Source organism: Cyprinodon tularosa, unplaced genomic scaffold (genome assembly GCF_016077235.1).
Source record: "Cyprinodon tularosa strain WSP-4 unplaced genomic scaffold, ASM1607723v1 ctg42, whole genome shotgun sequence".
In the NCBI taxonomy this organism is placed as follows: domain Eukaryota; kingdom Metazoa; phylum Chordata; class Actinopteri; order Cyprinodontiformes; family Cyprinodontidae; genus Cyprinodon; species Cyprinodon tularosa.
Genome location: NW_024039141.1, coordinates 1,083,662 through 1,109,032, shown reverse-complemented (window position 1 = coordinate 1,109,032; position 25,371 = coordinate 1,083,662). Strand labels below are relative to the sequence as shown.

The window sequence follows — 25,371 nt, the reverse complement described above, 5'->3', positions numbered from 1 at the left end:
GCAGGTTCACCCTGAGCACATGTGACAGACGTGAAAGGGTCTGGAGAAGCCGTGGAGAACGTTTTGCTGCCTGTAGCATCGTTCAGCATGACCAGTTTGGTGGTGGGTCAGTGATGGTCTGGGGAGGCATATCCATGGAGGGATGCACAGACCTATACAGGCTAGACAACGGCACCCTGACTGCCATTAGGTATCGGGATGAAATCCTTGCACCCATTGTCAGACCCTATGCTGGTGCAGTGGGTGCTGGATTCCTCCTGGTGCACGACAATGCCCGGCCTCATGTGGCAATGGTAAGCAGGCAGTTCCTGGAGGATGAAGGAATTGATACCATTGATTGGCCCCCATGCTCGCCTGACCTAAATCCAATAGAACACCACTGGGACATTATGTTTAGATCCATCCGACGGTGCCAGGTTGCACCTCAGACTGTCCAGGAGCTCAGTGAGGCCCTGGTCCAGATCTGGGAGGAGATACTCCAGGACACCATCTGTCGTTGCATTAGGAGCATTCCCCGATGCCGTCAGGCATGCATAGATGCATGTGGGGGGCCATACAGATTACTGAATACCATTTTGAGTTGCTACAATGAAATTTCAGTAAAATGCACTAGCCTGCAGCATAATTTTTTTACTGTAATTTCTGTAGGTTGATAATTTTTTATTTCCATCAAAATGTGGCATTCTTTTGTTCTTAACACAACACCCAGTCCATATCAGTATAAATAAACAGCATAATTACTTGCTCCATTGAGATCTAACATGTTTTCAAAGTGTTCCTTTAATTTTTTTGAGCAGTGTATGAAGTTTCAACAACTTTATGTCATAAATTATTATAACATCCAGTCCTTGCTTCTCTGGTCCTGGATTAAAGCCTAATTCAGATTCTGCTAATTCACTTTAATGTCTTAATTAAGACAAACATAATAATGAATACTATATTTGTTTGTTTCATGATTTTTGCATTTAACTTTTAACTATATATATATATATATATATATATATATATATATATATATATATATATATATATATATATATATATATATATATATATATATATATATATATATATAATGTTTGATCATTTAAAAGACAGCAGACACATGGTATATCCAAACAGGAAGATATTGCATTGTCTGAATATCAACCCTGCAAGACTGGTATAAATATAAAGTCTCACAGGGAAACTCATCGGCTTGTGTCGTTATGTCGAAAGAGGGCAGGGCATATTTGTAGTTGATTTGTGTGGCATGGTAACTGCCACCCTCCTCAAAGTTGCTTAGTGTCAGCAAAAGCCATAGAGACCTCTTCGGGCTATGACACAGAAGTCATTCAGCATTCAACTAGATGTACAATCGCAAAAGTTATAAAAATATTTTATGAAGGAAGCAAAGTTGCTTAGTCAGTTTAAAAATCTTAAAATTGCTGTGTGCAGCTTTACAACTTAAGTCTAACCCATCTTTATATTTAACTGTAAAAAATTCACATAAAAAGCAAAATTGTGCTTTTATCTTTTACTGACATGTGACTCAGCCATAGTGGGAGCCTCAGTGTGCAGCTTCATATACAGTGCTTACACTATGCACACAATACAGAGGATTATTTCTATTACTGGGTATAAATAAACATAGAGGAACTAGTTTATCTGGAATAGATTATATCTTGTTTGCTAGTTTTTGTGTAATGGTAGAAAGCCATATCATCCATATCAAACCCTCTTTCAGCTGGTTGTGCAATAAATAAACAGCAGATTTTTAGGAATGTCTTTTGAAAGCTTTTTATTTAGAATTGTATAAAAAAGATTCCACCCAATATCATTCATAAGGTGCCTAATTCTTATTCATGTAAACTATCATAGTCAGTCCTGTGATTTGAGTCAGATATTTCCTTCTGATTGAGGCAAAGAGATATGAATCTTCTGCAGAAGAAAACAGGAAAACAACCTGGACAGAATAACATCTGAGTCAAGCAAAAACATTATTTCAAAATAGTTATGGAAAAGAAATCTGTAGGAGCAGGTTATAGCCTACTTTAGTGAATGTTAGTGGTTTAGATGCAAGTCCTGTTAAAAGGGACAATTTCAAACAATAAGTTTTTGTCACTTCTGCAAAATCAAGCTCAAAAGTCATGAGAAACTCATTTTAGAGTTGCTGACAGGCAATCTGTCAGTGGCCTCATTTATGCGGTCACATTCTTTCTTTTTCTTTAAGAGGCCGGAGAGTTGTTTGCCTGTCAGTTTTTTTTTTTCTCCTGGGCAAACATGTTGGATCCCGCAGAGCTAAATCCTCTTGCACACTCTCTTCATAGCCACACCCTTTTCTCCAGGAGTGACACAGATCTGCACAATGAAAATGGTAGAAAAACAGAAGTAAAGTGATTCATTCAGTTGTCTGAAGTTTGAGATCACTTTTACGGTGTCAAAGTTTCCTCTCACCATCACTAGTCTATCGTCTATAATTTCTGCTGTGAAGAAATATTCTGGAAACTGCAGACAAATCTTTCCATCTTTCATGGTTACGGTGCCCTGTGGTTCACAGAGATCAGAAAGTTTTAAATAACAGAGTCGGTGTTTGGCAATTCTTCAGTCCAGTGGTTGTAACTCACCTTAAAAGTGACTCCTTTTATTGATTCCATCTCGCACTCCTTTCCAATTGTAAAGCTGATGCTCCAGCTCCAGCCGGGGATGGTCTGTGTCCAGGTGTAGTTGTCTCCATCCTGAACAACATCAGTCACCACTTTGTGCTCTGTCTTAGCATTCTGAAGCCCTGTGATTAAACAAACACAGTGTTTGAATAAATGATTTCTCACTACATCAATGCCTAAATGAAAACATCTGTGTACCAGTTGCTTCTAAAAACTCCTCATAGTTCTCTTGAGTTTCAAGCTGATATTTCCCTGCAAACGCCATGCTGCCTAGCCGAGGAACTGAGAGGAGAAGACCAGCGGAAACAGTTTATGAGTCAACAAAAGAGTGGCTGAACAATTTAAACGTGTCTCTTCCTCTTCTGTCCCACCCACTGCCATCATGTGACACCAGCAAATGCTTGAGAAACGTTTTTCTCCTCCACCCCAAAAAATGCCTGTTGCATGACATGAGGGGGTGTTATCACTCCAGTTAGAATCTGGCTGTTTAACGGTTGGTTTGTGGAGAACATGGGATCATGTTTAAACATGTGATGTTATCGGCAGTGTTCTTATGGTGGTTCAACAGATGCCACTCACTGAGATTTATTTTGAAATTCAGGCTGCTTAACTGTGCGATGGTCTTTGATAAACTGGGGACATTTAAAGTTTGTGGAACAGACAGTTTCTGTGGTTAAAACATTGCTTCTTAAAATGCATACATCCCAAATTTAGATTACATGTTGTCTTCATTGTATAGTTAGCCAGCCTCTGTTGCCTCTTCAGCAGCTTGTTCACTTCTGCAGCAAGACTTCTGATTGCACCATCAAAAACAGACCGAGATGGTCATGTTCATGTTGACATTAGACTGGATTTAAAATAATGTTTGTTGTAAAAATGATCAGCACTAAATAATTAAGTGAAAGGAAGGGGAAAAGTTCGAAAGGTGTTTGTTTTGCATCTAAATTATCCAAAGAGGCAATTTGTGCAGCACTAATAGCTGAATATTGTTTTTAGTATTTCACCACTACCAGCTTTGCTTAAGCCTGCCCATCTCTCTGTACAAAATTGCTCCTGCTCACTCAGATTCAGATTGGACAGTCAGCATCTGCGGTTTGCAAGTCTTACCACAAGATAGTCAATATTACTCAGGTCAGCACTTTGACATACTCATTCCAACCCATGTGTATTCATTCAAACTATTCCTGCATACTCTGCATGAATGGAGGCTCCTCTGAGACTGTCCCCAGGCAATCTTCAGCATCTAGAAAGGAAGCACAGCCCTCTGCAGGTGAAAATGAGGAGAGCGCTCTAGATGCTTCCCTGCCAAATACTGAAACATCCCCAGCCGACTCCTCCCTGCCCCCTCAGGCTTCCACACCTTCTCCAGCATTGTCTGTCGCTGCTAAACCTACCGATGGCACCACTGCTGCTTTAACCACGTCAGCCTCTTCAACCCAGGAGGCTACCACCCTCACAGCATCGTCATCATCGTCCTCTTCCTCCCCTGAGCCAGGAGAAGCGAGTGTTTCAGGAGCTGGAGGCAGTAGCAGCGGCTCATCAACACCTGCTGCTTACCTTATCAAGGCTGCACTTTAAAAAATGAAATTGTCTAGAGAGCTGTTCTAAACCAAATTTATTTTTGTTTACACTTGTGTATACAAAATAACAAAATAAATCTGTCTAAGTCATATTCTTTCCCAAGTCTGTAAAGGAAAGCCCTCCCTTACAGCAAAATGCTCATGTATTTGTTTAGATGACATTTTGTGTTTATGTAATGATGATATGTAATGATGACAAAATGCTCAGGCTCTGGTGAAGAATTTATTAAAGATGAACATTTCTTTTTAGTCTTGGCACTTTTGGAAAGCTATCACTTTTAACAGATTCTCCCACCTGAGCTTCGGATCTTTACAAATCCTCCAGAGCTACCATTAGCCTCTTTGCTGCTTCTCTGATTATTGCTCTGCTTAGAAGACCAGTTTGGGTAAGCAGCAGATGTCCCCTAATATTTCTGATATTCATTCTATGATATAAAAACTAAACTGTGTAAGAACCATTGGATAATGTTGAATAACACAGCTTCCAAACTTCACCAAATGTTCCCTCTCTGCTCCCTACTGATCATGATGTTTGACTGATCTTAAGACAGCCTCTGAAGCCTTCACAGAGCAGCTCCATTTACACTGAGAATACATCAGATAGATAAATGGATTTTATAAATATCTTATTTGATCTCTAAAGGTGTTTTGATTATTTTTAGTAGTAATGGAGCAAAGTGGATTTTTTTTTTTACACAGACCACACTTTACAATGTTTTGCTTGGAGAATCCTGTCAAATAATTTTTTTCACTTCACAATCAAGATTATCAGTTGGTTATTCACAAAAAAAACTCAAACTTTTCATTTTATCCACATTGTACGGCAGATATTGTCCCTAGGATCAAATTGCTGATTTGCATTCACCAAGTTTCTCCGCAATATTGAATTCACAACACAGTGCCTTTTGTTACTAATGTAAACAACCCGGGGGGGCACAAATGTCGAAATGCTTTAACAGAACTAGGAAAGTCGTTTCCCAACCTTTTTTCCTTCCCTTGGGTGCAGACAGAGGTTTACACATCAGATAACATTGTAGTTGTGTTTAGGTTGCAAACATTTTATTTTTATTTTTTATGAGAATTGCCCCCAATTAACAAGTGTTTGGAAAGTTGCATTGTTAAAGCTTTTGTTGAACAATGTGGGTTCCAATATTCTTTTTTTACTGAAAAGATGAACACTGTTTAAAAAATAATAATAATATGATAATAATAATAATAATAATAATAATAATAATAATAATAATAATAATAATAATAATAATAATAATAATAATAATAATAATAAAAGGAGCAATGTCTGACAGTTTAAGGACAGTTCATGCCAGTTTTATATTAGTGGAATCGTAAACCGAGGACAGAATGTTCTGCTTTTAAACAGAGAAGGGTGAAAGGTTACTGCAGAGTAAATGCTCAAGTGGGCTCTTACATAAATCAATCATTTGAAGCCTTTACAAAAAGATAAATGTTGTTCTCATTGAAGTCCAGAGTTTATTTTATTTTATTTATATGCTTAGAGGACAGCGATGAATGAACAGATTCATTGAAGGCATTGGCTGAATTTTCATCTGAAATGATAAAGGATAGTTTATAAGTAGAACCACAAATGTGTTATGAAATGGTTTTACTGAAGGTTACATTTTATTTAAAAATCAGAATAACTTTATTAATCCCTTCCAGGAAATTGTTTTCTTGCAGTGTAACCCTTTACAGAAGAGAGAAAAATAAGATTGAAAGTACAATAAAGTAAAAATTTATCATGAGCAGTACTTACGTTGAGGGGGGATGGTATCCACCTTCTTAAAATACCATCCCCTGTGACATTTTATTACTGAATGTGTAAAATTTCTATATATTTATTTGGCAGGCTGAGCAAAATAAATAAAATCAAAGAGGTGGCCTACTATTACTATAAGCTGGGAAAATTACTCCTCTGCATTTGTACCTTACTGTGCTGTAATTTTGCTGTCAGTTTATGGTTGATGTACTAACAACTGGAAAATCAAGTTACTTTACACTCCACCTGAGAGTTTCATTGCTGCCACCCTGTGTTTTAGGGGTGAAATGCTTGCTCTGGAGGATGTGAAGTATTTTCCAATAATAATAAATCATCTGATAGGGGTGGCCTTATGGTTGGCCGCTTATTGGCCAGCGGTTGTCCCCCCTCTTCTAGCTCCATCCCTGGATTCCTCTCAATCTAAGACATTATGAATTGAACTTTATTAATGTCACACTGGAGAAATTCAGCTCTGCATTTAACCCATCCCTTGAAGAGCAGTGGGCTGCCACTGCATGGCAGCATAGTGCTGCCATTTCAGGGCATTTGAGATAATTTTAGCTGAACAGCCAATGATTTTCTGCACCTCTTTGTATGTTTTCCCTTCTTTAATCAATTTTTTTATTAGGAAACGCTCATCTTCAGAACAGTGTCTTGAACGACCCATTTTCCTTGTTTTTTCAGGACAAATGCACAGCCAGCATGCCAGTTGTCTTGATCCTTAAATACGGATCACCTGTTAACACCCTTTTTTCCCAGAATACCCTCCCTAATTGATGCCCTCTCTAATTGAACTCACCACTGCTATTTTTTTGAACACACCCTTTTCAGTTAATCATTCAATTTCACAGAATCCACAGTATGCATGGCTGTCCTGTTGGGTTTGTTGGTTTTCTATACCTTTATTTTACCCCCCAGAAACTTATCTGGGGTATAGACATTGAAATGTTAATAAAACAAGTGATTTTCTTGCTGCTGTTGTGGCACTGCTATTATTTCGAACACAACTGTATATATATATATATATATATAAACCTGTTTGTCAGTTTGGATCTTGAAGTCCCATAGGATCTTAGCTCGGTCATTCTCAACTACCTTAGGAGGTGTCTTCCATTTTGACCTTGGGACTTCCAGCCCATACTCATGGCAGATGTTCCTGTACACTATGACAGCTACCTGGTTGTGGCGTTCCATGTATGCACTTCCTGCCTGCATTTTACACCCTGCTGTTATGTGCTGTATTGTTTCAGAGGCATCTTTGCACAGTCTGCACCGGGGGTCCTGCCTGGTGTGGTAGACCCTGGCCTCTATTGATCTTGTACTGAGTGCCTGTGCTTGTGCTGCCATGATTAGTGCCTCTGTGCTGTCCTTCAGTCCAGCCTTTTCCAGCCACTGGTAGGATTTGTTGATATCAGCCACTTCTTCTATTTGTCTGTGGTATACGCCGTGCAGCGGCTTGTCCCTCCATGATGGTTCTCCTTCCTCTTTCTTGTCCTCACTTTCGGTTTTCTCCTGCCTGAGGTACTCACCGAGCCATTTGTCTTTGGGGGCCATCTTTCGGATGTACTCCTGGATCTTAGTTGTTTCATCCTGGACAGTGGTCTTGATACTCACTAGCCCTCGGCCTCCCTCGCTACGCTTGGTGTACAGTCTCAGAGTGCTGGATTTGGGGTGGAACCCTCCATGCATTGTGAGGAGCTTTCTCGTCTTGATGTCAGTAGCCTCTATCTCCTCCTTTGGCCAGTTTATTATACCAGCGGGGTATCTGATGACTGGTAGGGCATATGTGTTGATCGCTTGGATCTTGTTTTTCCCATTCAGCTGACTTTTCAGGACCTGCCTTACTCTTTGTAGGTATTTAGCTGTGGCAGTCTTTCTTGCCATCTCCTCGTGGTTTCCGTTAGCCTGTGGCACCCCAAGGTAATTGTAGCTGTCCTGAACATCTGTTATGTGGCCTTCTGGTAGTTCAACCCCCTCGGTTCTGATCATCTTCCCTCTCTTTGAGACCATGCGACTGCACTTGTCCAGTCCGAATGACATCCCAATGTCGTTGCTGTAGATCCTGGTAGTGTGGATCAGTGAGTCGATGTCTCGCTCACTCCTGGCATACAGCTTGATGTCATCCATGTAGAGGAGGTGACTGATGATTGTTCCGCTTCGGAATTGGTATCCGTAGCCAGCCTTTGTGATGATCTGGCTGAGGGGGTTCAGGCCTATGCAGAACAGCAGCGGGGATAGTGCATCACCCTGGTATATGCCGCACTTGATGGTGACTTGTGCTATTGGCTTTGCATTGGCTTCCAGACTTGTTTTCCACAGCTTCAGTGAGTTCTTGATGAAGGCTATTAGAGTCCTGTTGATCTTGTACATTTCCAGGCATTCCAGTATCCATGTATGTGCCATTGAGTCATAGGCTTTCTTATAGTCAATCCAGGCAGTGCACAGATTTGTCTGCCTGGTCTTACAGTCTCGGGTGACTGCTCTATCCACTAGTAGCTGGTGTTTGGCTCCTCTGGTGTTGCTGCCTATTCCCTTCTGGGAAGGGTGCATGTATTGAGCAATGTGCCTATTCATCTTAGCCGCTATGATGCCTGACAGGAGCTTCCATGTTGTACATAGGCAAGTTATTGGCCGGTAGTTGGATGGGGTTGTTCCCTTCTGCGGATCCTTCATGATCAGGATTGTCCGTCCTTGGGTTAACCATTCTGGGTGGGTCCCATCCATCAGCAGTTGGTTCATTTGTGCTGCGAGGCGTGCATGAAGTGCGGTTAGTTTTTTCAGCCAGTAGGTGTGGATCATGTCAGGGCCTGGGGCCATATATATATATATATATATATATATATATATATATATATATATATATATATATATATATATATATATATATATATATATATATATATGCCATCCTTAAATGCTGAAGGGTATCTGCAGGTGATGATGATGCATGGGTTATTATCTGGTTTAGGTTATCACATATGAGCCCTATAATGGATTTTAATCACTGAGTTTGCTCGACCCTTTTAATTGGTCATTGATTGTCTTATATTTTAAGGATGTTTGAACCAAGATGTGTGATAGGATATATGAAGGTAAAGCTAAAGTATGCAGTAACACGTGTGCACACAGTTTGGTATGCCCGAAAATTTTTTTTTTTTTTGCCTAACATTTCAGAGTTTCTTTCTACTGCAAACTTTCAGTATAACCTGGACAATCTTTTGCACATGAAGCCCCAGGCGAGTTTATAAGGCAACAGATGATTTGTTCAATTGTAGTAGTACTGCTTAAAGGCTTAAATTGTTATAATTTGTGTGATATTCTGATCTATATTTGATATTTTAGCATTTGAAAATACTAAATATGAGGCACTTGTAGGCTGCTTTGTTTTAACTCATTTTCAACCCCATATTGTTCTTTTTTCTTGAGCTATTTCTGTTAGCTTGGACTTATGTTTTGGGTCATTACCTTCCTGAAAGATGAACCATTAAATAGGTAGGTGCATACCTGCTCTGCCCTACATCACTGTTTGCTGATCTAAAAAAATAAAGCATGTTGTTAACTGGGTAGGTAAACCATATTCAAGGTAGGATAGTCCTGCAGGGGGCAGGTAAGGATACAAATAGATAAAAAATCAAGCAAAATTACACTTTGTAAAAGACTGTGACGAAGGGATGACATTACAGCATAGCTTATAGCTCAGAAAAGTTAATAAAAAATTTTTTTTATTATTTGCTATCATAATCAATAGCTGTAGCCCTGATCTATTAAAAATCTTTATCAGGGGTTCCTGGTAAACTGTTGGGATGCTATACCCCCTAAGTGAAAATATCTTTTCTGCTACATCATTTTCATTAACGTATGTGGAAATAACAATACCAAAATTTTATGAAAATAAAGTTAAATCTTATAAAACATATTGGAAACATTGCCATCCACATTATAGCCAACAGTTGGTCTTTAAAAAATTAAAACAGTTGAAAATCAGTATTTGAATTCTATGTTTTTATTTTTCCATCACATCTCTACATACACACTTACAATATATTTGAAGATTGTGCGCACATCAGAAACATACAGATAATACTTTATTTACTACCTTCACAAAATACCACAAGGATATCAGAGAACTGCGACAGAGAGGTAATCCTATGCCTCATCACTCTTTGTATTACAAGAGGCCCATTTTTTTTTTTTTTTAATAAATCATGTTCAGTATTTTTACAGGAAGGTAATCTAGTCTAAGTTCAAACATTTGAAGGTTTGGAGTGAATTTAGTTCAATTCAGGTTACTCCAAAGAACATGCAGGTCTCTTTATGACCCATAGAGGGCAGCATACAAGTAGGTTTGATTGTCTTTTTTGTGGTCACAGCTCACTGAGAAGAACCCTTTTTAAATTACAAAGAGATATAAAGAGTAAATGAACATATTTTCACCTCACACTGATCACTAAAGACATGCCACTGACTGTTTCACCATCACAAACCACGTACAGTGGAACCTGTAAAACCTTTACTCCCTAACAGCAATGAATCAGAAGCTGCCAGCTGTTACACATTGTCATCATGCCCCATAATGTCCCTGTTGATTCCTCGTTTGTCTTTAATGTTTCCAAACGTGAAAGAAAACACACCTCCAGCGGTCCCCTCAGCCATTTTCCCCTCTCTGCTGTCCCCTCTAAGGGTTCCTTTCCTGCAGCCTGTTGGGCTGCCAGGCAGCAGGTTAGGTGTGGAAGGGGCCAAAGTGGTGGCTCCCCAAATGTACAAAGTTTCCCCCTCTGGGCACGGAGGGAGACCCTTGCTCAGGTAGCTGGGGCTGGGGGTGGCAGAGGATGGCAGGGTGCGCTGGCTCCCGTTCAGCCAGCCGGAGGTGTGATCCGCAGAGCTTTTCCGGGAGTTTCCAGAGGAACGGAAGGTGGACGAACGGTAGTTGTAGGACCTCCATCCAGGGCGTCTGTGGTGGTGACAGTGGCACCTCAGGATCTGGATGAAGGCCAGCTTGAACTCGCGGCTGTAGCAAGGGTAGATGATGGGATTCAGGCAGCTGTTGAAGTAGCCGAGCCAGAAGATGACTTTGAAGAGGGTCTCAGGTGGTCGCAGGTGGACATTGAAAGACCCTGAGGATAACGAACAAAAGGAGAAGGATAAGTGGAAAATAGCTGGCAGATATCTGTTATGTAAGTCCAGAAACCTATAAATCCATAATGACTCAGTGTTTGGGTTATTTAAAATTCAAACGCTGTTTTTATTAGTCTTTAGTGAGTCAAGCTCAGCTGGATTCCCATGCTTCTGTGCACCAATATTACACTGCAGTAAAATCAGAGATGCAGCAGTGGATTGTGCTCATGTTGACGGCTGGGCCAGTAGAAACTGGTTAAAGTTTGCTCACAAAGTGTAGATAGACAAGGCTTTAGACCAGGGGTCACCAACCTTTTTAAGGCTGAGGGCTACTTCATGGCTACCGAGTCATAGGAAGGGCTACCAATACTGACCTATGAACTGGAGGGATCAGTGTTCACCTATCTCATCCATAAAAACTCATTTTTATTCTTATTTTATTCTTTTATTCATTTCTAATTTTCTTTTTAATATTGTCATTTTGAAACCACTGAAATAGTTAACATGATGAAATAATACATAAATTATTAAAAAGAAGAGCAACAGAATAAAAAAAAAATTAAACTTAACCCACTGAGTGAGTTCTTCTGTTTTCAGAAGACGAAGAGAGCACCCCATGTGGTCCTTGAGAGCCCCTTGGTGCCCGCAGGCAACGCGTTGGTGACCCCTGCTTTAGACTACCGTATATTTAAACTTACAGTACGATATTTATTTAAAGGATCTTTGTTGTCTCTTCTACAAACTGGCCTAAAAGACAGACTATGCACTGAACTGACTGTGTCACCATCCTGCAGCCTCAAACCCCAACTCACCACCTACTGCTGATAACGGCTTTTAATTGAAAATATCTTCCTGTTAAAGAGGGATTTCGCTCATGCTCGCTCAGGATGAGAAGTTGTTGCAAACAGCTTATATTATATAAACAGCTGAAAAATTATTTGACCATCTTGGCTTTAACAGCCACCATTAAGTTTTTTGCAAATTGCTGCTATATAAAAATACTTTAATTCAATCTTAATGGTAACAAGTGAATCAAAGTCTAATAAGATAAGTTGTTCTCTTAAAGGAATAGTACACCCAAAACATGATTAGCCTTCATTTTCTACTCACCCCCATGCTGAACAACACTCTGGAGTACTTTTTTGATATCTCAAATGCATCTGGAGATCTGGGAGGCTTCTTGCTGTCTGCTGACATTCAAATAATGGAGGTCTGTGGCGCCCGAGGCAGAAAGGTCCATAAAAGTCCACAAAAAACGTTCCAATATTCCTCCATACTGCTCGTCCAATGTATTCCAAGTGTCCTGAGTGGGTAGCATCCAGAATTTACTCGAAACAAAGTCATTTAGAATGTTTTTAGAGCATAAACAGTAGTGTATAGGATTTCCTGAAAGCGCGCACATGCGCGATCACGACGCTACGGAAGCCGGCAGACCAAACCAGCGCATTCAGCTCGGCAAAGAACTCATGCTCTTCCTCAACACTGAAGTCCTCAGACATTTTTCTTTCGTTGTTTCTTTCTTTGCACAGGTAAACAGCACATTTCTTCTTCTATGCTTGCATCATCGGCAGAGCAGACGCTGAATGCGTACTTTCATCTGGTTTGGTCTGCCGGCTTCCGTAGCGTCGTGAACGCGCATGTGCGCGCTTTCAGGAAATCCTATACACTACTGTTTATGCTCTAAAAACATTCTAGTAAATTATGGACGCTACCCACTCAGGACACTTGGAATACATTGGACGAGCAGTATGGAGGAATATTGACAGGTTTTTTGTGGACTTTTATGGACCTTTCTGCCTCGGGCACCATAGACCTCCATTATTTGAATGTCAGCAGACAGCAAGAAGCCTCCCAGATCTCCAGATGCATTTGAGATATCAAAAAAGTACTCCAGAGTGTTGTTCAGCATGGGGGTGAGTAGAAAATGAAGGCTAATCATGTTTTGGGTGTACTATTCCTTTAAGAGGAGAGGAGAACACAGCATGTAAAACAGATGTATCCCATTAAACGGACAATCAGTTTTCCTCAAACATTTGTTTATTTTAGTAATTCCATGCAAAAGGTAAAACAAAATCATATGAGTCTTCTAGACTCTGTTAATATTTGCAGTGTGTTTATTCCTGGTAATTTGGATATAATGTTATATTTGATATAATTTGATGACATTGACTTACAGCGAGCGGGAGAACCTAAAATTTGGTCTCTCTGAAATTGTAAAATTACAGAGAATGTTAAGAAAATGTTGCCATAAAAAAGTCCTGGATCCAGGCCTAGTAATGGAGTCAGTTATAAAATGCGTGGCTTAAACGGTGCACGAATATCCGCCTGTAGAGGATTGTGAAAATAAATTCAAGAGTTTTATGGAGATTCTCTGGGCATGAATTGAAAGGCCGTTTCAGACATCAATTTACCACATTCTGGGTGTTTAGCAACTCCTTCCCTAGATAAATCAGCTGCTCAGCGGTTTGATGTCCTGTTTTCAGATAAAAGTAAATGTAGTGCTTCATTTTCATCCCGTGTGAAGGAGGCAAATAGAGGGAAATAGACCAGCTTTTGGACAAGCTACAGGTGTGTATTACAACCTTGGACTTCTATTACACCCTCAGCAGAGCCACAGACCCATCGTCTGCCTATGCTGCATTGATGAAGCAATGCATGTAAAATCAACCAAGTTGTAAAGTAGTTTTACATTAGTTTATATTTTGGCTTTAAAATATTTTTTGCTGTGTGTAATTATTTGTTCTGAGAAACTAAATTATGGTATTTCATTAGCGGGGGAGCTATGATCATCAAAAAACATACAAATTAACAGTTATAACCTATTACTCTGTGTAATGAGTCTATATCATATACATTCAAACTATTTATAGCCATGTGAGAAAATGTCTAAGAGTCTAAGATAATAAAAGTCAGATTTCTATTGACAAATACTCAGCATTCATCAATCACTAAGTGAGAAAGAGTTGTTAAAAAATGTGATTTTAGAGCAAAAATAAAAATATGAGAGAATAACAGGCAGCTTATGTCAACTAGTAGATAAGCTAAACAGATAACTGGACTCCCCATAAGCCCTGGTTTCATGTTCAAACGATTTAAGGATTTCATGTTTAACCAGTAGGTGGCAGCATTTCTTCAAACTTTCTACAATCACAGGAGCACCAGGACCACTAAAAAGGAAGTTTTTCTATTTAGTAAGACCTTCATGAACAGATAATGTGCTTATACAAAGTAAGGTTTGTAATAATGTAAAAAGTAGAAATTAGACCAACCCTGAATTCCTCCTTAATTCTCTGGGAGAGTCTCTTCTCTTTAACCATGATCATGAAATGAAATTGAGGGTTTTACTGAGAGGTTATGAAGCATAAAGTGCATTAAAACACCTCTGCTTTCCACACACAGACTCACATAGGTTAATGTTGTGTGTAAAGACAATCCTGAAGGGGACCATATATTAAGCAGATTGTGAAGCAGGCAATATGTAAAAAGAAATGAATGTTCTACCTGCTTACATCTACGCTATGCTTTTTCTCCATATGTGGCTAAGCTTTAAAAGGTGAAAATATTAGATACAAGTGAGTAGGTGAGAAGAGGAAGCCTGCTGATAATAAAAAAGCCTATTAATACGCACAGAAAGGGCGGGATTAGTGTGAAACAAAGACATACATGAGGACTTTGAATGCAGGCAGATGTGAAGAGTCCCTAAATGAAAGGGACCCACATTCTTACATTATTATCAAGCTCCCGGAGAGGCTGAAGATGCATCAGGATATCAAGTGTGAAATTAGTTCTGGTAATGCCTGACAGTCGAGTGGAGGCACCTCGGATTTACTTAATTTCAGTTAGACGGCCTGAATGATTCCTTAAAGCATCGATAGCTCTATATAACAGTGACAAAGGGTTCATGATTTGCACACGTTTTTACCGTTATTCTAATCTTGACAATAATGCCACTAAAGGCTTGAAATCTCTAACTTCTGTCTGTGTGTCTGCAGCTGAACTGAAACCAGAGAGAGTTGTCCTGGTCTCCTGAGCTGCCAGCTGCTTCTAATTCTTTTCCAAGCAGCTGGTATTTTCACATGATTTTTTTCTTCCCTTTCTGGAAATCCACTTAAATGTGACTGGGTGAATGTGAGAGTGATGAGGATGACTGGGATACATGGCATGCCTCTGCAGAAAGAGCCTGTCTTTATCCATCTTAGCTTTGGCTACAGATCCTGATGGACTCTGATGGTGATGGCTGCTTTCATCAGAAGCCCAAAAAGGCTCAAGTGTTAAAGGATTTTTTTTCCATTAGGCCCTCAGAGCATTTTATGTTTGATGTAAGAGATTAGTTTTTCCAGACCGCTGTGTTGGTTACAACCGTTTAGCCTCTCGTTTACTCAACTGGCCAGGAAATTAACCTAAATTTGTCTGTAATGATGCCAACGAGCCACACAATGGGGCCAAATGACCCAAACAACTAGAGAGCGAATGACTCTACATCATTTAAACATGTGACTCCTACTATTGAGTCCACAGGGAGCTAATATCACTTTGTTAGATTTCCTGTGCAACTTTATACAAGCAGAAAAGGAAAGAAATTGACTAATATTCCTCATAAAAGGCCCCCTATGACTTGCATGAATAAGTATGTGTGAATCATGTAAATGTAAAAAAATAAAGGTATTTTATTTTATTCTGCATAAAGAATCATTTTGTTAGTTTTTACTTCTAAATATTGTTAAAATAACCTTTTTATTTGACCCTATATGACAAAAACATTGATGAGCAGAATGACACCTCAATAGTAAAGTATCTATAACGCTGCGTTTACAGCAAATGTGTTTTGGGCATCAAAGCATCTGATTTTTATGCAAAGCCCAGGGGGGAATAGCGTCAAGAGGTCCTGCAGCGCGTCCAAGAGGCGGGAGCGGCGTATCCAGGTGTTCTGGCGTCCGGGTGTCACAGTGTCCAAGCATCCGAGCGTTCTGTGCTATGCATCAACCAATTAGAAAAGCTAATCCAACATTTTTTTTGGGGGAAGATAGAGACTACATCTACATGCAAGCTGTTATTGCTTCTGCAGAGCTGTCTATATATGAAGAATAAATAGATATCAATGGGTTAAACTCCAATGGTTTAAAAAAAAAGCAAAAAGAAACAGTTTATAAATACCCAAATCAACAAAATAATGTTAAGACCTTTCATACTGTTTCCAGAGCTGCTGGCCGACAGTATGCTGGAGGTCTGGTGCTTCAAACAAGAACTGCATGTTTTAGCAGGATCATAATCTTGATTAACTGATTGCACAGATATGGTTTTGATGTGGACTTTTTTGCTTAAAAACATGTAAAAACTACTTTTCCAACTCATCAAAGTAAATAAAGCCAAGCTGCACTCTAGCTTGTAGCTACAGAACAGAGCAGATAAACTACAAGAGCCTCAAACCAACGCGAGCAGCATTTGACCCATCGTCCAAATTTTGCCGTGTAAGAATTTTTAATGCCCAAAAGGCTTTTGTGTGAATGCAGCCTGTAGCCTATTTTCCTTTAATGTACTTCGGCTGTCTTAAATCCAGCAGCCAGATTCGTCGGTCGATTACATCATAGACCAGCGCCGAACCCTGTTCAGATTTGAAGACTCCTTTTATGCAACCAACATATGCAGCCTTCTTTTCGCCTGTTTTGAAGGACGGATGCTGTGTTTATATCTTAGCCTTGGGTATCCCATAATTCATTGCGAGTCCAAGAAAGCCTGCTGCTCCATGCTCAGAAGGAAAAGCGAAATGGCAAACAGTCCACCTGGACTGGGTCCTTCAGAGAACACAGACGCTGAAATTGAACACAGCACTCGGGTCACATGTACCCGCGCTGTTACTGCGGATGTGACATCAAGCACATCCAAGTTAAATGGGTCAAATCTAGCAAACAATCTAATCGTTATATCCTAGATGGATTTGGGGGATACTTAGAAGCATCTGGAAACCAGCTAAGCTTAGAAACAAATGGCAACTCTAGGTGAAAAATTAAAACTTGTCAACTACGAGCAAAGAAGAGTGCCGCAGTTCTGTGCTTTGGCCACAGGTGGCAAACTCCATCATGCCTGTTTAAGCAATGTATCAAAATGAAAAATAATGATCAATTATCTATACCTGTTTTCTTTTAATACATGTTTTGAGAACAGCAATTAATAATTCTCACTGGTTTCCTTTCATTATCTGGGTGCAAATAAATGGGCAGAGATATGCATGTTAGGTCAACTGGTCTCTCTCTAAAGGGCTTTTAGAACTGCACAGTGAAGCAGCTAGTAGCACTGTGCTTTGCAGCAAAAAGGTCCCGGAACTGAATCCAAATCAGGGTCTTTCTGCATTCTCCGTGTGCATACTTGGTTTCTCTCCAGGTGCTCCAGCTTTTCCCCCACAGTCCCAAAAAAGGACTGTTAGTTTAACTGGTATATCTAACTAACCCTAAGTTGTGGGTATGTGCTTGCGTGTTTTTTTTTTGTCTTCTTTGATGACCTCTGATGAACTGTTCAATGTATACCCTGCTGTACACAGGCACAGCCCTTCAGCAACTCGGCAATGGTAAACAATAGACTTCGGAAGTATGTAATAATTAATATTTGACATTGTTTAAGCAGTTGTAGAAAAAACTGTTTGTTTGTTTGTTTGAATAGAAAATAATGTGTTTGTTTAATATATATGCTAGAATTAAGAGGACATTAAAAGCCTTAAGACTGAGAATGGTAGTAAATCCCCTTTTCTTGATTTATTCAAACCAAAGGGTAAGATAAATAAAAATGTATCCCCCCCCCCCCCCCCCCCAAAAAAAAAAAAAAAAAAAAAAAAAAAATTCAGACCAAGAAGTCAGTTCTAACTATTTCTGTTATGACACACAAAAAAACAGACATTTGGTACATTGCGTATCTCTGCCTGATCAAGTTCGTTAGCTGGTCGTTAGAAGGGGGACGCTTGTTTACATACGTTGTCACTTTTTATGATGCATTTTAAACTAAAACACCAGCGCTGCATCAACAAGGCAACAAGATCAAGAGGAATTCTTTCTGCCAGATAGCATTGCGGGAAGGTGCAGATTTCTGGGTAGGGATAAAAGATTTCTGGAACACAGCTGGATCTCTCTTTCTAAAATCTGACATTCAAGCCAAAACTGTAATCAGGGAAACCAAAGGTCCTGATTATCAGGATGGTAACTTACAACATAACAGTCATAAAAAGCATCTAGAAACAGTCGTTGTTTGTAGAGATGTTGGAAACATTGAGGAGGGAATATCTGCAGTTACCACAGTAGTTAACTAAAAACAGGCACCCTTTGCATTTCTCTATGATGTCAGCACTACTAAACTTATTTATGTGATATTCTTAGCTTCAGATCAGCTTAAAGAACAGCATCAGTACATACCTATGATTTCTATTGCTAAACAGGGAGAAAAGGCCCTCAATTAATAGAGAAATGCATCGTGAAAAACTATGCAAACCCAAATACTATCTACCGTTATTAGCTAACCTAACCTGAGTGGTTCTAAAATAATCTGTTAAATAAAATAAGAAGAAGAATAAAAAAAGAAAATAGGTGCATGTATGGGAGAACATGAAAAAAATGGAAAACAGTAAGTTGTAGGAACAAGAAAAGGATCTGCTACAAGCACAACAAATATACACAGGAAAATGTTAAACAAAACAACATTGAAAAACTGGAGCCGTGAAGCCACAGTTCAGATCCTAATCTATAACACCCGGTTAGCTAGAGCAAAACACTGTCAACAACAATAAGGCATTAGGTGTTTCATCTAAGAACCCGACTAACCTTTTAAAAGAATGGCTGCACATGAAAATAATCAAAAATAATATGCTTTTATTTAAGACTATGGTTTATCTTTACAAAGGAGGCTTTAATATATGTTTCTTCTGTAAATTAAAAAGCAAAGAAATACATTTTTATATTTAAAAATGACCAACTAACAGTTTATTTCTTTGATGCATTTTGCTTTAAGTTTAGTAAAAATCTGATGATTAAAAACATGCTTTAATTTTTTAGGTGGAGAAAACTCCCAAAATTCTTCATCTAGTGTTGAATTACAAGCTGATGTCTGTCTGTCTGTCTGTCTGTCTGTCTGTCTGTCTGTCTGTCTGTCTGTCTGTCTGTCTGTCTGTCTGTCTGTCTGTCCCACTGAGGAACTGAGGCGTCAGAAGAAGGCCAAACAATGACCTCTTAATCCTCACTTCAATTAAAGTTCTTTCAGATGGGCTGAAACCCAGACAGTGGTTCTACCTTCCTCTTGGGAGGAGCTAATAAACATCCCAAGGTCTCTAGAGAGAATAAAAAGGCGGGTCAAGGCTGTCAGGTTTGTAGGTCCCATTTACACAAGCAGGGGGATAAAGGGTAGGAAACGGTGCATCATGGCTGAGTGGCCTGTAGTCACAAAGGGAACATATTTGTTTGTTTTAGTTCCATGTGAACTCACTCCATTTTTGTCCTTTTTAGAGTGTTTATGTAAAGAGCCTATACTATAAGAGGATGCGAGGGGCTTGTGCTGCGAGACAATGGTATAAATACACAGCAGATAACCGCGGGAGGCTTGATGTGGGAGGTGGTCTCGGGTTCTTCTGTTAAGAGGACTGCTTGCACCTCCTTCCTGAGGACAGGCACGCACATAACTCACTCCGAAACACAGGAACATCTTAACAAAACTATGCATCCTGTTATTCACACTAATTAGAAGGAGCCATGCTTATTCTCTGCCATGTGGAGCACACACACACACCCTCAACACACACTCTTCTCCCTCCAAAACTCAGGCATCCTGTTTCATAACACCTATAAACATGATTAATGTGGCTCGGATTGAAAGCGCCGTGGCCCTCACACAGAGCTTTCCGTCAAAACCGCAGTGTGGAGATATTTTTAGGAAATCACGCTGACAACATGGAGACCCCTTGCCTTCACCTTCCTCCTGCCCCATGGACCCTCCTTGCTCTGCGCTGTCACCTTTCTCCTGCATCGCTTTGACATGTTGCGCACTCCAAAAAAATCCCATCAATTACCTCTGGTGCACAGTAGACTCTCAGTTCAATAAAACAACGAAAGACCCTCATAAAACAGTGTTTTCAAATTTCCATAAAGAAACATGCTGTCTTTTGCTACATTTTGCAGTTTGCACCAGTCTGCTTACAGAGCTTTTGCAGTATTCTCGTACCCGTTGGGGGTGTTAAAGAGCTGCATGAAAATATGAGCAAGCACATGCATCCCACTGATTAGTCCTCTTTGTCTGAGCTTAGAAGAGGAGAAGGAGACAAAAGCCCACTGAGATGCATGATGCATGATGAGATGCATTCTGCAAGATAATCATAATCTGTAAAACTCTTTATAGATTAATGTAAAATCTGTGAGTTTAACAATGTGTATTATTGAAAGTAGATAAGCAGTAAAATGCAGCTTTATGGTTCCAGGTCATAGTAATAACACCTTCATAAACTTTGCTGCCAATATAACCTGCTAATAAAAGGTTCATGAAGCCACTGATGTCATGAACTCTTTCTTATTAGGACCTATTTAATAAGGTGGAATTCATTCACCTGAAGGAACATAAATTTACACATCCATCACCTTAAGAAGCAGTCTTATCATTGTATGACAGAGTTTATAACATTATTCAGTTACGATGTTGAAACGTTCCTGTTTTTCTGAAAAAAGGGCCTTACTTGCATTTTATCCACATTCTGAATTTGTGTGGCCACAAACCTTAAATTATGTTGCTCTTTATTTAGGAAATAGACCATCAAAAAATACTGCAAAACTGTTTCAGATATTTTTTTAAAGAAATAACAGAACTAGAAATCACCCAATACAGGTTTTTTAAGGCCATTGCAGATTATTTTGGCATCAGTCTAACTAAGGGGTCTGCAACCTTTCAAATCTAAAGAGCCATTTTTCCCTGAATCCAGCTAGTAAAAGTTGTTTAGAGACCCAAATATCACATGACCTTTTAATAAAACACAAGTTATTATTTTTGTCAAATAAAAGTCATAGGTGAAGCCAGGACTAATAGAGCAAACATAACTTTCAATAAAAGGGGGTTCTTTATCCTCAAGAAGAACAAACTATTCTGTAGCAGAAAAAAAGGAAATAAAGGTGATTTGACCGACCACATGATAATTCACACAGGTGAGAAGCCTTTCGCCACAGGAATGAACAGCAGGGACCTTTTCTATTCATCAGATTTGATAGGATTGTCTTGTTCTTTTTACTTTGCTAAGTAAAATAAAGTTCTGACTGTGTGGAAAAAAAGTGTCTCATAACGTGAATCACTTATACACAGCTCATAAGAAGCAGCTCCTCCAACAAAATGTTGGATTAACTGTTCAACTAGAATTCAGCAGTTTTTGCAACACAGCTAGAAAAACATAAATTGGTATATAACAAACAGAAGTGGCATCTCCAAAAGACGACAAACGGAAAAGAAAGATGACGTCTGCAACGTCGTTTCAGCTTTGCACATGAAAACAAACACAGTTCAGACATTAATTACTGGAGATTTGGATTCTTCGCTCATGTGGCCATAAAGTCGTCTTCCTCAACCAAATCTTGGCTTGAAATATGTCCCAGTTCTGTTCTCTCGGCTTTCAGGGTGCAAGTCACTAACTGATCCGTCCTGGAAGCACGATCTGTCCCATCAGCTCATTTGCGCATGTGCAACCAGATATATATCCGGGTTTCCATAAATAATGTAATTATGGTACTAAAATTAGTTATTTCTATCCTGAACTCACTAAAGAATGTTAATGTTTAAACAAATGTTTTATGACTTTTCAAAGACAATTTTAATGATTTTTACATTTTCTCAGTTAAAGTGCTTGTCTGACGTCATTATCGGACATGCTCAGAGCAGTCCAGCGAAATATGATTAAATACTGTTTATCTACATTTTAGTTGTTTCTTTCTTTAGGTTATGCACTATTACCATAATGTTAACACAAAATGTAAACAGAAAACTCCAAAAACACTAGATTTCTGTTTAAATCCAAAGCCAAAAAAGTTAGCTCTAGGATCCCAGTTCCGACACAGACAAGTGATAAAGCAGAAAGGATTTTAATGCATTTAATTTCTCTGGAAATACATTTATAACCGTTAACACATTATAGTTTAGTACGCTTACTATTTTTAAGGAGGGAAAAGGTAATTTAGGTATTTTCTATAAATTAAAATCGAGGGCGACCCAGATGTATATCTGGTTGCGCACGTGAAAATGAGCCGATTGTACGGATCGTGCTTCCGGGACGGATTGGGTAGTGACAGTGCAAAAATTTCCGGTAGTTTTAAAGCCTCTATTAGAATTGCACCACATGCTGATAAAAACAGGAACTTCAGCCAGTATTTGAAGTGACATATAAGCAAAGTCGGATAACAAAAAAACATTTTACAGGTATCCATTTTCCACCTGTTTACATGGGTAATCTGTTGCTATCTTAGACAACCAAACATTTTTTTTAAAGCTTGTAAAACAAGAAGAAATGTAAAACGATTTATGATGGTAAAGCATTGAATTTCTTCTATTGGGTATTATTTAATGTGAGAAAAAAAATTATAATACAGCACATTAATCATAGGTTAATGAAAGGAAAAGTAGCTCTAAAAACATGTTTCTGATTGTTTTAATGCCTTTCTGTTTGCAAATTCAATTAAAATATTCTTTATAAGGGCTGCACAGCAGCAAGAAGGTTCCGGGTTCGATTCGCTGCCCTGTCTTTCGGCATGTTTCTCCGTTTGAGAGAGCTGAAGTACCTGGTTCTCTCTGGGTACACTGGCTTCCTCCCGCAGTCCAAAAACATGACTGGTATGTAAACTGGCTTCTCAAAATTTCTCCTTAGGCGTAAGTGTGTTCATGAATGGTTGTTTGTAATGTTTGTATTTGTGTTGCCCTGGGATAGACCGGCGACGTGTCCAGGGTGTACCCCGCCTCTCGCCCATTGATAGCTGGAGATAGGCATCAGCACCCCACGCGACCCCAGCAGGAATAAGTGTGACAGAAAATGGATATTCTTTATAAAAAAACACTAAAACATCTAAGACTGGTATTTGTTATTATACTATATTAGTTGGTTATCTATATCATTTTTAGACAATAATACGAGCCATTGTAGAGGGCCTTAGGAGCCGCATGTGGCTCCAGGTAAGCAGGTTGCAGAGCCCTGGTGTAGATGATCCCTGATATGTGCCAATTCTTCCCCCTATATTGCTTTTTCTTTCACTACTTATATAATAAGAATGACACAATGACAACAAATGTTACACAACAATGGATGAAACTAATCATGGATAGCAAATGGAGAGAGAGATAATGCATGCTCTTAAGGCATTCATGCTGAATGCACTAATGAATCATTAAACCCTAATACTGATACAAAAACACCAACTATATGGGATTACGAATATTGGTTGGTTGAAAAAGCAGCGTGTATTCATGTCCAGCTCATCTTAGCAAAGAGTTTTTAGAATCAGCTTTTTGTTTTTGTCTTTATGTTTCTACAATCTCAATATTTTTTTTTCTTGTGCAAAATTTCCAAAGCTTAATTATTTCTGATGGAGAGCATCAACTGGATTTAGTTGTAAAATTAACAAGGCCATAGCAGCATGTGCTTTTATCTAAACTATCCCAGGCTGGATGTCTCTTTCTGTAATCTCCACTCCAAACTTCAGGTTCTAAATGATATTTTATTAAACTTTTATTAATCTCATACTGGAGAAAATCACCTCTGCATTTAACCCATCCCCTTGGGGAGCAGTCGGATGCCACTGTGTGGCGCCCAGGGAGGAGTGTGAGGCTAAGGGTCTTGCTCAGGGACCCAGAGTGCAGGCTGTGGGGATCAGGGCAAAAGTGCTCTGCTCTAGCCACAAGAGGCTGATTTATACTTCAAAACTAGGTCCTCTGCATAGGTATCGCAGTGAACTCTTGTTTTTATGACTGTAATTGCGGAAAACCAGTTGTCAAGTTGGACCAGCTAAAATAGCGAGGTGCGAGAGAACGCTGGGAGCCTTTTTCCTCCTGGATCTCTGCTCTTTTTTGCCGTCCTGTCCCTCCTTTGTTGGACAAACCTGCCCCCACTTCCTCACTGCCTTGGGCATATCTAGACCCACAGCGTATAAGCAGACCATGCTCAAAATTGAGCACAAATCAAAAATGTCTGCGTCAAGCTCACTGCGACACACTACTGCGGGGAGTATAACCAGCCCTTAGGCCAACACTCCCCCTCAAGCACGTTTTCTTTAATCATCATCTTGATTAGCCTCCCAGCCCCCACTAAAAAAAAAACTTTCCCACAGCATAATGCTTCCACCACCATGTTTCACTGTAGGGATGTTGTGTTCAGGCAGAGTTGAATTGTTTGCTTTGTGCAACACAATTGCCAAAATGCTGAATATTAGTCCCTTCTGACTCCAGCACCCTTTTCTTAGTAGTGCCTATGAGCATAACTGGATTCCTCTGGAAGAATCCTCTTACCCTATTTTCATGAAGGCCAGGTTTGTGAAGCTGATCTCTGAAACTGTTCCTGAGTTATTGGATTATCATCTGTTTCTTTGATAAATGTTTGCTAGGCCCTGAATGTCAGCGTAGGTGGAAGACCCTGTCTTGGTCGTACTTTTTTTAATCATCAGATGATGGATTCACCTCTGCTATGAGATGTTCAAAGCTCGGGATATTGTTTTATAGCCTGAACTGCTTTAGATTTATCTGCAACTTCAACCCTGACACACTGCATGAAAAGTGAGATTTTCGTCCCCGTAAACCCCCGTAAACTCCCGCAGATCTGCCTGATTTTCGTCAGTTTCCGACAATTTGCAACCCGTGCTTGTCCGCGTTTGTCGTGCCACAAATTGTCGGAAACGGACTCTGACGTATGTGGAGAGCGATCAGCTGTACTAATGGCCCTAATTAGCATATGAATGCAGCAAACCCGCGCGGCTGGCCAGGTCTGGCTTGAATAACCTTCTCAGTATTGGCTGAAACCACTATTCTCAAACAAGTGAAATCGCTCGTGATTGGCTGCAAAACCACACGTGGCCACGCCAGGCTTTAATTTTCTTACTGAGTATTGGACGGAACCGCTTCCTTTTAAACAAGTAAAGTCGCTCGTGATTGGTTGGCATATATATATATATTTACATATATATTTATTCATATATATATTTATTCATTCATATATATATATATATATATATTCATATATTTATTCATTCATATATTTATTCATTCATATATTTAT

At 39.4% G+C, this 25,371-nt stretch overlaps 2 protein-coding genes across 2 annotated transcripts in view; both read right to left on the bottom strand.

Moving 5' to 3' along the window:
* Positions 1-1,763: 1,763 nt before the first annotated feature.
* LOC119792439 (gastrotropin-like) lies at positions 1,764-3,003 on the bottom strand. Its single transcript, XM_038299060.1, has 4 exons — positions 2,844-3,003; positions 2,607-2,767; positions 2,437-2,526; positions 1,764-2,340 (listed from the first exon to the last, which is right to left on the bottom strand). Exons 1-4 carry the CDS (start codon positions 2,908-2,910, stop codon positions 2,281-2,283), a joined length of 378 nt encoding a protein of 125 aa, XP_038154988.1. The 5' UTR covers positions 2,911-3,003; the 3' UTR covers positions 1,764-2,280.
* A 6,983-nt stretch (positions 3,004-9,986) lies between these two features.
* Positions 9,987-25,371, bottom strand: part of LOC119792427 (alpha-1A adrenergic receptor-like) — a 29,582-nt gene continuing 14,197 nt past the window's right edge. Inside the window, exon 2 of the mRNA XM_038299046.1 lies at positions 9,987-11,113. Within this exon, the coding sequence (XP_038154974.1) occupies positions 10,548-11,113 (566 nt within the window). The 3' untranslated portion in view covers positions 9,987-10,547. The remainder of the gene's footprint in view (positions 11,114-25,371) is intronic.